The sequence below is a fragment of the Equus quagga genome, chromosome 6 (assembly GCF_021613505.1).
Source record: "Equus quagga isolate Etosha38 chromosome 6, UCLA_HA_Equagga_1.0, whole genome shotgun sequence".
NCBI lineage: Eukaryota > Metazoa > Chordata > Mammalia > Perissodactyla > Equidae > Equus > Equus quagga.
The window spans coordinates 86,835,960-86,848,652 of NC_060272.1; the positions used below are offsets into that span (position 1 = coordinate 86,835,960).

The 12,693-nt window shown below is 41.7% G+C and overlaps 1 protein-coding gene across 1 annotated transcript in view; it reads left to right on the plus strand.

Moving 5' to 3' along the window:
- The window catches only part of ISCA1 (iron-sulfur cluster assembly 1), an 11,479-nt gene extending 866 nt beyond the window's left edge, over positions 1–10,613 (plus strand). The window contains exons 2-4 of the mRNA XM_046664726.1: positions 6,146–6,199; positions 8,769–8,874; positions 10,318–10,613. Of these exons, the coding sequence (XP_046520682.1) occupies positions 6,146–6,199; positions 8,769–8,874; positions 10,318–10,466 (309 nt within the window). The 3' untranslated portion in view covers positions 10,467–10,613. The remainder of the gene's footprint in view (positions 1–6,145; positions 6,200–8,768; positions 8,875–10,317) is intronic.
- The last annotated feature ends 2,080 nt before the right edge of the window (positions 10,614–12,693 follow it).

A 12,693-nucleotide genomic window follows, 5' to 3' on the forward strand; every position in this document is an offset into this window, starting at 1 on the left:
CCGGCGCGCGTGCGTGCGGGTGACAGGCCAGGCCCCGGGGCCAGGCGTGCGTGCGTGCGGGTGAGAGGCCAGGCACCGGGCCCGGCGTGCGTGCGTGCGCGCGCGTGAGAGGCCCGGCGCCGGGGCCGGGCGTGCGTGCGTGCGGTTGAGAGGCCAGGCGCCGGGGCTGGGCGTCCGTTCGTGCGGGTGAGGGGCAGGGTGCGTAGCGCAGGGGCGGTTCCCCGCGGCCTGTGTGCTTGGCCTGCCGTGGCCGTTTTAGCCGGGGAAGATCCACATCCGCCGTTAGCCGTTTTAAAGTGTGCCGTTCACTGGCGTTTAGTACATTCACGGTGCTGTGCATCATCACTTCTGTCTACTTCCAAAACGTTTGACCCCAAAAGAAACCCGTATGCTTTAAGCAGGCACATGTATTCGCAGTTTTGGAAGAGGGTCATTTCGTAGCAAAGTTTATCATCAGCTCAGCAGTTTCACATACACCCCATTCTCGGTTAAGAAGCATCCTGCCCTAGAGACTGGGGAGATAGGTTGTTTACATCGAATGATGGACTGCTTTCAATCTAATGCCATAAGAAGGCCTGTTGCCAGAAGATCAGGTGTAGCAAAATAGAAGAGAGTCCTGCTAAGGCGGGAGAATTCATTTGTAGTGGGTCGCTGTTGCACGCCCGTGAAGAGGTGGTCCTGGTCACAGACAGCCCTGTGTTCTGTGGTACCTTTTCCTGTGCCATCCCGCCCGTTTCCATGTCTGAAAGATACACCGTTGATTCTCAGAGTTCTTCAAGGTCGTGAAACCACAGGAACTGGGGGCCACAATTCAGGCTTTATGTCCCCTGAAAATCTCAGTAAAAGTTACTCCGAATTCGAAAGAATTCTACCACCGGTAATGGTAGAGCCAGGAGGAGTCAAAGTGTGGAAACACTTTTTGGCCTTTTCTTTCTGCATTATTTGGCATATTACCTGTTTCTTCAAAATGTGTGAGTCCTCCCCTTCCTCTCCATTCGTATTTATTCAACAGACATTTAAGACCCACTGTGTTTCAAGACAAAAAATAAAGGAGTTATATAGTTCCCACTGCCCTGGGAGACAGTTTTGGGCCTGGCCTTCGCCACCTCTAGGAATTACTGAGAATGATAATACAGTCGCATTCTGAGACCTGGGCTCTCCACGCTTGCTGCTCCTGCTTCATTACGTGCGTCCTCTCACCAGCCTAATTCTGCTGCCAGCACTGCTTTATTACATCAGTTCTCAGTCCACAAGGGTTCTGTGTTGCCTTTGATTAACTGTTGTGATAAACTTGCAGGAGTCATTGTCTGAACTAATCCTGCTTACCCGGTGACTAGATGTTCCTTCTTTCTTAGAAGCTGGTGCAGAGAAAAAACACGTCCGCACTGATTTCCACCAAGGGCCTGTGTTAGCAGGCTGGCAGTCATTTTAATCCTGGCACGTGTTCCCTAGTCTCAAGACGCTATGGCAGTATTGCTGTTTGTGCTTAGTTTTCAAGTGTTTTTGCGAACATTCTTAATCCCAACATTTGTTAAGTGCAAAAACAGTGAGGTCATCAAAGGGCTAATGGTGGAGACAGAGGAAAACAAATGAAACTAGAGATAATTCACTAAAACAGGTAAGAAGGGGTACATGTTACCTAGATATACAAATTGTGACATCAAGAATTTGACGTGTTGCAACCTTTGAAAAGCACTGTACCTGTTCAGTCTACCAGAGGTCAGCAAAAAGCTAGGAAAAGGAAGTGATGAAATGAAAACATGATTCCATGTTGTCAGCACCAAATTATCTGCGTTAACTAATGTTAAACCAGGAGAGGATTGGGAGTTTGCTGGAGAGAAAGGCTTAGACTGGTGACAGCTGCCCATCACACTTCTGTGCAAACCAGAGATGGTTCTTTGGTTAAATGTTTTAAGACTCCAACCCACCACATCAAAGTGAGTACCTTTGGACGCCTGCGGAGAACATCCAAAGAGGATGTCCCCCTCCCCGTACTTCCTTACATACCCAGGAATTGACACAGGGAGTTGAATTTGTAGGAGCGGGAGTGAAATACAACTAAAGAACCCAAAGACTGAACACTACCCTACCAGCAGAAGCCTTTCTTTCCATCATTGTACAAATGAGAATCCCTGCAACCCTAATTTAGGATTGGGGGTGTGCCCACAGCTGTGCACAAAGCTCAACCAAAGTTGTGAGAGAATGATGTACAGAGCCAGCATCATTCTTGACGCACGGGAGAGAAGTTAATTCATTATGTACAGCTTTCTAGTGGCACCTGGTTGAGAAGGACTGCGAAACAATACGATGTTAAATACACTGGGACTCAGTAAGGAGCTGTTAATTCATTGAAGGCCTTTGTAAGAGTGACCAAGCAGTAAGATTTGTATATGTAGGCAGTTTAAGGGGCATTGCACAGGAAACAAGCGGAAGTAGCCTGAATGTCTACAATGAGAGATTGGTTAAGTTAGAGTGAATTCTTTTGGTGAAATACTATGTAGTCATTGTAAATAATGATTTTTTTTAAGTTTGTGAGTCATAACTCTTCATTCTTTGACTGACTAGCCTTGTGAAAATTATTTAATCTTTAATACCTAAATAACAGAATTATAAGAATAAAAAGATGATGCATATAAACCATTAAACGCCTAGAAGGCACTCAATAAGTGGTGAATATATGTTTATTTCTATGTTTCAAATGAGGAACATGTTAAGCTTTTACAATGTAGGCTGTGGGGCCGACCCTGTGGCCGAGTGGTTAAGTTCATTCACTCTGCTTTGGTGGCCCAGGGTTCACTGGTTTGGATCCTGAGCACAGACATGGCACCACTCATGAGTCCATGCTGAGGCAGCATCCCGCATAGCACAACCAGAGGCGCTCACAACTAGAATATACAACTATGTACTAGGGAGCTTTGGGGAGAAGAAAAAGAGAAGATTGGCAACAGTTGTTAGCTCAGGTGCCAATCTTTAAAAGAAGATGTAGGCTACAAAACTGTCTATGTGATTATATATATATATGTATACATATACAGAGATACATGAATAGGAAAAGATGGAGGGGAAACACCACCATAATGGCAGCCATAGCTGTTAAAGAACGAGTTAAACAAAATATACTGTAACTTGTTCATTGGCTACTATTTATCTAGCATCTTTTAAACATTAAAATGCTAAATTTAGAAATAGGAGAAAATAAAAATCCCAGATTTGTAATGAAATTAAAGTGCGTTGTAGTTGTTGGCACATGTGTAGTATACATAATCATGGAGTTTGAGCTTTCATTTTGTTTTCTTAGCAAAAAAATGAAAATTGCCCAGGGAATGCTTGAGGATACCTGTCGCATTGGATAAAGTAAAAGAATGTTGCTATGAAGTAGTTATAAAATGTGTTCATCTACAGTGCCTTTTGCCATAATTTTAACAACAAAAACAGATTGGAAATCTTTTTTTTAGAAGGCCAAAATATCTCGCTCAAGGATATTTTTGTGTTCCTGTGATATATATATATGAGTAGATTAAAAATCATCATTATATTTCATTGAGTTTCAAGAATCTCTTAAATTTTAACTCACTGGCCAGGTCTCGGGTGAATTGGAGTCATTAATGATGCAGAAATCTCTTGGAAAGGTGTGGCTTTCTTAGTTGTGTGGGGAATGCATTGAAATTGGAGGGCTGCTAGGCCTGCAGCATGTTGTTTAGTTGAAGTTTTTATACTGTTTCCCAGAGTGGTTTTACTTCAGTGCAAAGTTGCCCAAGTGTGCAAAGAGACCTAGAGCAAAATGGGATCCTTAGCTTCTGCCTGGGACTGAGATACAAAAAGTACTTTTTTTATCACTAGAATTTTTTAAGTCCCAAATATTCCATGTTTAGTCATTCTGACGGTTCTGAAAACCAGATCCGTCACTTGGGAAGTTGTAAGAACCCTGTTTTTCCCTTTAAATGAGCGCTCAGCGGGGTTATCTATGATTAGCAATACTCCTCCAAGTGGAGTGTGTTTGGTTTTTGCCTGACACGGGAAAATGAAGACACGTTTGAGTACCTGTAGCACAACTCCCAGGCGCTTTTCCCTTCCGCACCTTTTGGCATAAGATGTGACCATCAGCCACTTTGTGGAGCATTGTCTGTGAGGTGCTTTCGTTTACTGTTTGTGTTCAACTAAGAGTTGGGAAAAGAAGAAAACATAGTATTTTATAAAATTAGGTCCTTTAGAAAATCACGCGGGGCTTGCTGACAGCATACTGTGCGCCTTTAGATCATGCCGTGGTGACCCTCCGCACCTGTGACCCGCCAGCTTCATATCAGCTTGTCGTTCCAACGAATGTTTGCTCATTACTGTGCCTTTTTTTTTTTAATGTATCAGAAATCTTTTACTATTTGACAGTACTTAGATTAAGTTGTTTAGGACTCACATGGGAAATAGGACCATGAAAATTATGGGAGTCAGTTTCTACTGGCAATCATTAAGAGTGAGCACTTTTTAAAAAAATTTTTCGTAAATATTTCTGTAACTATTTGATGTTGGTAAGCTATGATCTCCCCAAAAAAGGCCCTAATTCTGCTCTTCAGCATTTCCTTCTTCCTCCTCCTCCATACTGTTCCCTGTGTTTTCACACTGATTGGCTCCTCTTCTCATGGAATCGTGGAAAAGGCCTTTATAGACCACCTATTGGTAGTGATTTTTTACCCTTTTTTTTTTCTTTTACAGTGACACACAATAAGAAATATATATATGTACATACTCACTATATAGTAATAACAAATAAAAGTCTTACTAAACATTCGTCTTCAGTGCAATGCATTTTCTTTTGTCTTCTATTTTGTGTTTTTAAGAAATGCTAGTCTCATCCTTGTGAATTGGTTTCGTGGCCTTTCTAAACTAGGACCAGACTCTGCTTCAGGATTCTCGTCTGGCCGGGCCCCCACCAGACAGGTGGAGAGCACGCTCTGGGCCATCCGTTGGGTCTGCCCTCTCAGCACAGGATGAGTTCTGACTGTAGTTCGTACCTGGTTGTAGTTCATGATGTCCACTCTTTGGGATTTTACAAACCAGTAAAATGCCAATATAAAAACTGGAGGACCAGCACAGCATTGCCAGCTAGAGGAGCTAATGAAACAAAGTAGGAGGGATATGATCTCTTTGTTATGATGTACTCATTGTAATAACTGGCTGATATTGAGCTTTTTGTGCCTGGCACTGTTCTGAATGCCCTTCATGAATTTGTTTATTTAATTCTCACAAGAATCCTGAAGAGGAATCGTCAACTGTTATCCCCATTCACCCAAGAAATGGGCTGTGACATAGCTAGGAAGGGGACCAGGAGTGCCCTGGAATAGACTTTGTCCCTAACAGCCTCCTTCCCAAGAAAGTGAGGTTGGTGATGCTGACCTATACATAGAATATGTTGTGATGCTTTTCTCATTTTGAGGACAATGAGGCTAGTTTAAACAGCATTTCTCCTGAAAACAACTCTTCCCTGTTCTTGTTTCTGAAGTCGACTAGTTTAGTTCTTTTCATCAAGAAATCCTAAAATGTTGAGTTAAGCCATGTTTAGAATCTGTGTGAACATTTGGTGAGACTGGTACAAGAAACCAGTCTGGGTTGCTACTGGTACACTTTTTTCCTCTAGGTATGCATTTTGATGGATTTGCAATAGATTGGGGTAGCAAAAAAGCAGTAGAGTTAATAATAGTCAACAGGAAAAACACCTGGAGGTTGGCTTTCCCAGGGAGGTACTTGATTCAGTCTTTGGCTATTGAGTGCCTCGGTTGTGTCAGAGTGCTTATTGCTGGGCATACAGTAGGAGCCCCAAACAGATCCTGCCCGGAAAAATTACATTTGTGATGTAAGTAGATAGTACCATAGAGTGTGTTACAGGGAGCTGACCTTGACTAGGGAAAGCAAGACTAAAAGGATGTTGCTAGAGAAGTATATTTTAAAAATAAAAATAAACAGAATGCTTTGAATTGAGTAGAGTTCATATGTTTGTATATAAAATCCACGAGGCTCTGGCAAGAATGGAACATGTGTTTGTCACATGAGTTTGCTAAAGACAGACTTGAATAGTCTTAAAGACTAGGAAATATAAGGCTTTGAAGAATGCAAGTTTTGTAACTAAAAACTTAATGACATTTTCTTTTTTCAGACACCTTCAGCAGTGAACAAGATAAAACAACTTCTTAAAGATAAGCCTGAACATGTGAGTAAACACAGTCAGACAAATATTTAGTAACTAATTGAAGTTGTATTTTCACAATGAGTTTATCTTGTGATAGACAGTATGCTTTCATTGATCAGGGGTTTTTGTTTAAAAAGGAAAATATGCTCATTTTTAAAAATTAAAATAATGTAACGGGGTGTTCAGTGAAAAGGAAGTCATTCTTTGACCCCAAACGCTTCACTGTCGTTCTTCCTTCTGAGCGGCGGCCTCTCATCATCCTCCCAGATAGTCCATGCACTTTATCTGCCTCCGCCAGGGTTTCTCTGGCTCAGCGCTGTGGATGTTTTTGGCTGGATAATTCTTTGTTGGGGCTGGATTGCAAGGTGTTCAGTGGTGTCTCTGGCCTCTGCCCACTAGATTGCCAGTGGCACCGCCCCACTCCTGAGCTGTGACAACCAAAAATAATTCCCTGAGGGCACCCACTGGCCTAGCTATGCTTGCTCCGGTTGTGTGTGTCTCTCTTTCCTACTTAGATGAGAGCATTCCATACGTGCTGTTCTTTACTTTTTTGCCCCTAATAATATAGCCTAAGATCTTCCCATATCATTGTGAAAAGGTCTGCCTCAGTCTTTTTTGTGGCTGCATATAATAGTATGTTCCGTTGAACAGGTTTGATTTATTTAACCAATTCCCCATATTAATGGTCTTTGGATTGTTTTCATTCAACGCTTCTACAAACATCATTCAACAAATGTTTAGCATCTGTAGGTGCCAGGCCCATTGTTTTAGGGGGCCAAGCCTGTGGCATGCACTTGCGTAGGCTGTATTCCTAAATATAGAGTTGTGGAGTAAGGAGTGTGGGCATCATCTTAATCTTAGTGCCTTGCTAATTGCCTGTGGGATGTTGTAAACTACTTTCAAGTCACTATGAATATTTAGTAATTAGACTACAGAGTGGTTTTCTGGGTTCCGTTGTACAACCTGTAGTACAGTGTAATGGAGTTCTAGCACATTTCATCTTAAGAATTATTAAATGCTAAAGTGTATGAGTGTTCCAACTCCATTTGGATAGACTGGCTAGAGTATACCTTGACCAAATGAAACAAGAATTTAGCTTTGTAGGTTTGAGGGATATTTGTTCATATTGATGTGAAAAGGATTGAGCAAACACTTCGTTGGGTGTAATTTATGGCACAAGCAATCCCTTTTCCAAACTCCAGCTACCCGAAAGCCATATTTTCACGCTCTGTGTCTATGTCCATTCCTAACAGTTGGACTGCCTGCTTGCTTGAGTCTCCTTGTTTACAAAGATAAAAACTAGGCTAAACAAATACTTATGACATGTGCCCCAGAATTTCAGCTAGGTAGTTTATTATCCATCATGCTACGTATGTGGCATTCCCACCTACATTCCCTAAGCTGTGGCTCTCAAGGTGAATCAAACCATAGTTCTGTCTCCTTGTTGTTAAGGACCGAGGAGACTACCCTCTGAGTGCTTCAGCTTGTCAGGACTGCAGGCAGCTCAGCATTCTGACTCGCCCTCACCATGTGTCTTCCTGCTTTATATTTGCTTTCCTGAAGCAAGTACACATTGCTGTTTTTAAGGGAATCAGGATCTGCTTGGTGAAATCATACTTTTTATAATACTTTGATTGTATACTTAAATGAAAGAGCACATAGGACCCAAGAATAGAAATGCAGTAGATACTGTTAGAAAATTAGATTAAGGTAGACTTCGATGTTTGAAAAGTGCTGTTTGCTCACTTTTTAAAGTTCTTACCTCTATATTTGCTGCAGTCTTTTGATTTCTGGTATTTGAGAATGTTTACACAGGTCTGCCCTAGAATTCAGGGCTGTGGAGAGGCAGTGTGATGGCCAGGTGATGGCCCAGGAACCTTGGTGAACCAAACCGTAGAGAAACTCCCTGAGCACATCTCACACAATGAGGTGGAGCACAAACGTTTTTGAGAAAGTCTGATTTTTTTAGGTAGTCATCTCTGCCGTGAGATACTTTTCTTTTTCCATTAAAAAAAAAGTGATAATTCATTTTTGGAATTAAAACTCTTCCCTTAAAAAAGTTATTCTCAGCCTAGATGACTAATAATAAGGGTTAAGTAATAAACATACATTGGTATAGTAGAATATTTAGGCATTACTTGGTAATGATAATTGTGAAGGCTAATTACATAGGAAAATGATGTCGTAAGTAGAAAAAACAAAGCTGAGAATAAAATTTTCATTTGTGCTATAATAAAAACTATGTTTAGATTATATATGTGACAAGGGCTGGAAGAAAATAGGAAAAAACATATAAGCTGATTTTTTAGCGTAGTAGTGACTATAGTTTTAAGGGTTTTTTCCTCTCTGTATTATTTTCTTTGCATGTCATTGGTTTTTATTCTCTTTGGACCCCTGCTAGTGTTGTAGTGATGTTTGTACAAAGTTAATTTTTTTAAATACTTGTTTGCCATTCGAGACATTTTATAGCAAGAAATATTTATCTTTTAGCTTATGAAGAAATGGAAAATGTCACATAGCCAGGGTTTTTATTAAAGTAATTAATCTGTACTACTTGAAAACTAAGTTTATATTTGTGATACTTTTTCAGGTAGGTGTGAAAGTTGGTGTACGAACTAGGGGTTGTAATGGCCTCTCATATACTCTAGAATATACGAAGACAAAAGGAGATTCTGATGAAGAAGTCGTTCAAGACGGTGAGTTTTGAGCACACTTTTTCTGGGCACTTTGTTTTGCCTGAGATTTTTAGCCTTGCGTGGCATGAACGATAGTAGTCAGAATGGCTCTGCTATGGTGTAGAGTGGTGTATGGGGCTCACTATGAGGTAGGTGTGGTTTGACGGACTTTCATGTATTAACTGATTTATACACTCAGCCAGGGGAGAATGGTACCATCTTGTCCGCACTGTGCAGATGAAGGAACTTGAGGCGTGGGGAGGTTAAATAGTTTGCCTAAGGTCACACAGCTAGTAAGTGGCCTAGTGAAAAGTTGAAGCCAGTCAAGTTTACTCCAGAGGCTGTGCTCTTAGTAACTGATAGATTATTGAGTAAACTTATTTATTCATTTCACTTATGAAAGATAGTCGTGTGCAGAAAGTTTTAAGGTGATAAAACTTGAGAATGAACCAGCCATTTTTGTTTGAAGCAGCAGTTTGACATCTGTGTCAAATAACGTCATCTCATGCTTTTGAGGAATCTATGTTTCCAGGGTTTTTTTTAAAGTTTCAGTGCTTTAATTACATTTTACATCCACTCCCTGCCGCAAACCAGTAATCTGGTAAACCTATTTAAAACAAAGTCACTCCTGCTACAACTTTGGGGGGACGTCAGTGTGCACAGGGTCTACAGCAGTGCTTGTGTGTAGGAGGCGTGCTGTCAGCCAGCGTGCGTGGGCTCCCTGGGTGGATTCACTTTATTAAACTAAAGGGACTGACCAGTAAAGACATTTGTTAATATATTGTTTTTGAAGTCAATACATAAAATATCTTAAACCTTCAATTTTTCATCTTAAGAAGAGATCTAATAATTATGTGTAGTTCATATTTAAGTAATTACTCCAATTTCTTACAAGGAAGAAAGTTTTCTTAAACCGATTGCATTTACGAAGATGCCAACCTCTCCCTACATCATTACTAGGGGTTATGTCATTAGCAGTTTTCCAGCCCAGGCGCAGAAGGACGGAACTGCTGTGTTGTACTGATTGCTCTTATTAAACCAGCCCGCTGTGTCACAGTCTTTTTGTGTCTCCAGGCTCGCACTGCCGTGTGTACAGATGTCATTGCAAGGTTTTCATATGTTTTATTGACTCCATCTTTACAAAATTCTCACTGAGAATATATACATTTTCTTCGTGTTGCAAATTGGAAAAATGAGTGGAGTGAAAAGCAAGTTCTAGTTTTGCATGGAATTATTTTGGAATTTTCTTGTATACATCTGTCTAGCCTAATACTATTGTTCTTGACATAGATTATTGTGTGGGAAAGAGGGGCCAGACAGGAAGCTGGACACTAAATCCCTTAAAGGAGATACTGAGACACACTCGGGAGCTTCCTCTGTGGCTTTGTGAGTCGTTACTGTTTAACGTTCACTTGAGCTTCGAGTCAGCAGGCTTTATGTGACACGTGTTTTCTTCTCCCCAAGGAGTCAGAGTGTTCATCGAAAAGAAAGCACAGCTAACACTTTTAGGAACAGAAATGGACTATGTTGAAGACAAATTATCCAGTGAGTTTGTTTTCAATAACCCAAACATCAAAGGAACGTGTGGCTGTGGAGAAAGCTTTAATATTTGACCCCTCGGGAGTGCGCTGACTGTAAGCCCTGGGAAAGCTGTGGAAGTCCCGGGACTTACTGAAGAGATCATGTGATTGTCACGTGCTTAAGGTGTGTAACGTATGTCTGCCTTACGAGGACAATAAAGTGTGCATTTTGAAAATGAAGCCAGTGTGTTGGATTCCAGAAAAAGTGATATTTGTATTCTTTTTAGGGGCCATCGCTCTCTTTGGGTCATTTTTCTTATCTGTAAAGAAAAACAAATCCTACCCTGCACCTAATTTGCTTGCATCCTTCCTGTTAGAACCAGCTTCATGACAGTCACCTTCCTGGGAGAATTTCAGGAAACATTCTCACACTCCTTAGATCTCTGTTGAATGTGCATCTCCCAACCAGGTTGATGGCTCCTAAAATTCAGAGGCAGACAGTCCTGACTGCAGGTGTGATCTGGGGCATTGGTTTTCTCCCAAACTTGTCATTGTCTTTCTACATTTTCATCCAAAATTTCATTGTCAGTTGCCTCGTTCACTTACTCTTTAGCAGCACCAGCCATTAGATGAAGGTATCAGACAAAGATGTCCTTGAACTGCAGAATAGTTCTGAGTGACGGCATCAAAAGATAAGGAATGCTTCCCCCACCATGTTTAGTCCGTTTCTGTTGCCACCCAACATGTCCGCTCAAAGGTGGGGTCTCACACTGAGAGCCTTTGAGTCGGAAGATCTATAAAAAGCCATTTGGCCCATGCCCTCAGTTCTGTACCTAGGAAGCAAATCCTCAGGGAGCCTGAAGGGCCGTGTCGCCCCTCCAGCTGCAGGCTGGGTGGGGACAGAAGGGGACTGCTGCATCTCCCCTTCCCTGTAGGTGGCCTCCCTGCGCTGTGCTCCAGGCAGTCAGGGAGGGTGCATGGGTGGTCTGGCTTTTTGCTCTGGTCAACACTTTAATCAGATTTCTTTGTAATTTGGTGCAGATCATGTTTAGTTTTTATTTCGAGAGGAATCTTATTTTAGAACCCATTTATGTGAATTGCCTTCTTGTTTCTTTAGAACTATGAAGCAGTGGTTTCTAACAGCAGGGAAGACATCGTAGCAACCCAGAAATATCCTTTTGGAATGTAGTAGTAATCATGAAGCAGAACTTGGGGTCTTTTCTTAAAATTCTCCATACACCTACACTTTCTGGATCCTAAGTCCAATTACTAAAATTTCTAAACCTAACATTTTTGTCACCAACTTTTTTTTTAGCAGTGTTCCTTTTGTCTTTTAGTGATTTTCCTGGGTTTGACATATTAAGTGTTGCGTGAGATGACATACATGCTTTTTTTGAGAGCTGATTCGCGTGAATTGAAGTAGCTGCTTCCCTTACATTTGTCGTATTTACTAAAGTACCTGGCTCAGGATACACCAAAACCTAGAGCGGCAGCCCTGGGTAATGCTCATTGGTTTGTGTCATTAATATAATTGTCAGTCCACTTACCATCTCACAGTCTGTGTAATACTGGATGTATGTAGAGTTTGAGTTGTCAATAAAAAAATGTGGCCTCGTTTGTGATCATAAAATCTCCTTTTATTTTTTAGGAAGGATTTGGGAGTAGTAGCTATTATAGCTACTTAATCAATAATTGCCATGTTTTTCTAACTAGTTTCTCTGCTGCCCAGAATTTTCCCCATCTGATTCTGTGCAGCCAGTCTCCGTTGCTGCAGTCTCCCTGGCCCTGGCAGTAACCAGTTCAGCTTGCTCTTGGCTCCAGAGTTGTCCTCATTCCCTTTCTTCTGCAGCCTGTCTCTCCCTGTTTCACTCTGAGGGTTGTCCACCTCATCCAAGCTGCCTCCTCCCGCCTCCCACCCACATTCGTTCCTTTGTTCTCACATTTCATTATCCCTATCTGGAACGCTTTTTCCAAGTCTGTCATCCAAGCTTTATGTTCACCTCCAAGAAAGTTCTTGACTGTTCACTTCAGGCATTTTTGTAAGCACCTCCTCTCCACTAGCCCCGAGGTCTCACAAATGACCAGAGACCGTCCTGGACCTCCAAGATCTTAAAGTTGACAGACGAGACAGACACCATTGAAGAGAACATAGCGAGCATTTATTGCATCCTTGCTTCATGCCAGGAACTGTTCTAATAAACGTCTTCACAGCTGTCTGTCATAGATGAGAAGCTGGGGCGCTGCATGGACAAAAGAGTCTATCTACCTAAGGTAACACGGTAAGTGCCCGGGTCAGAATGACAGCCCACGCCTTCTGGCC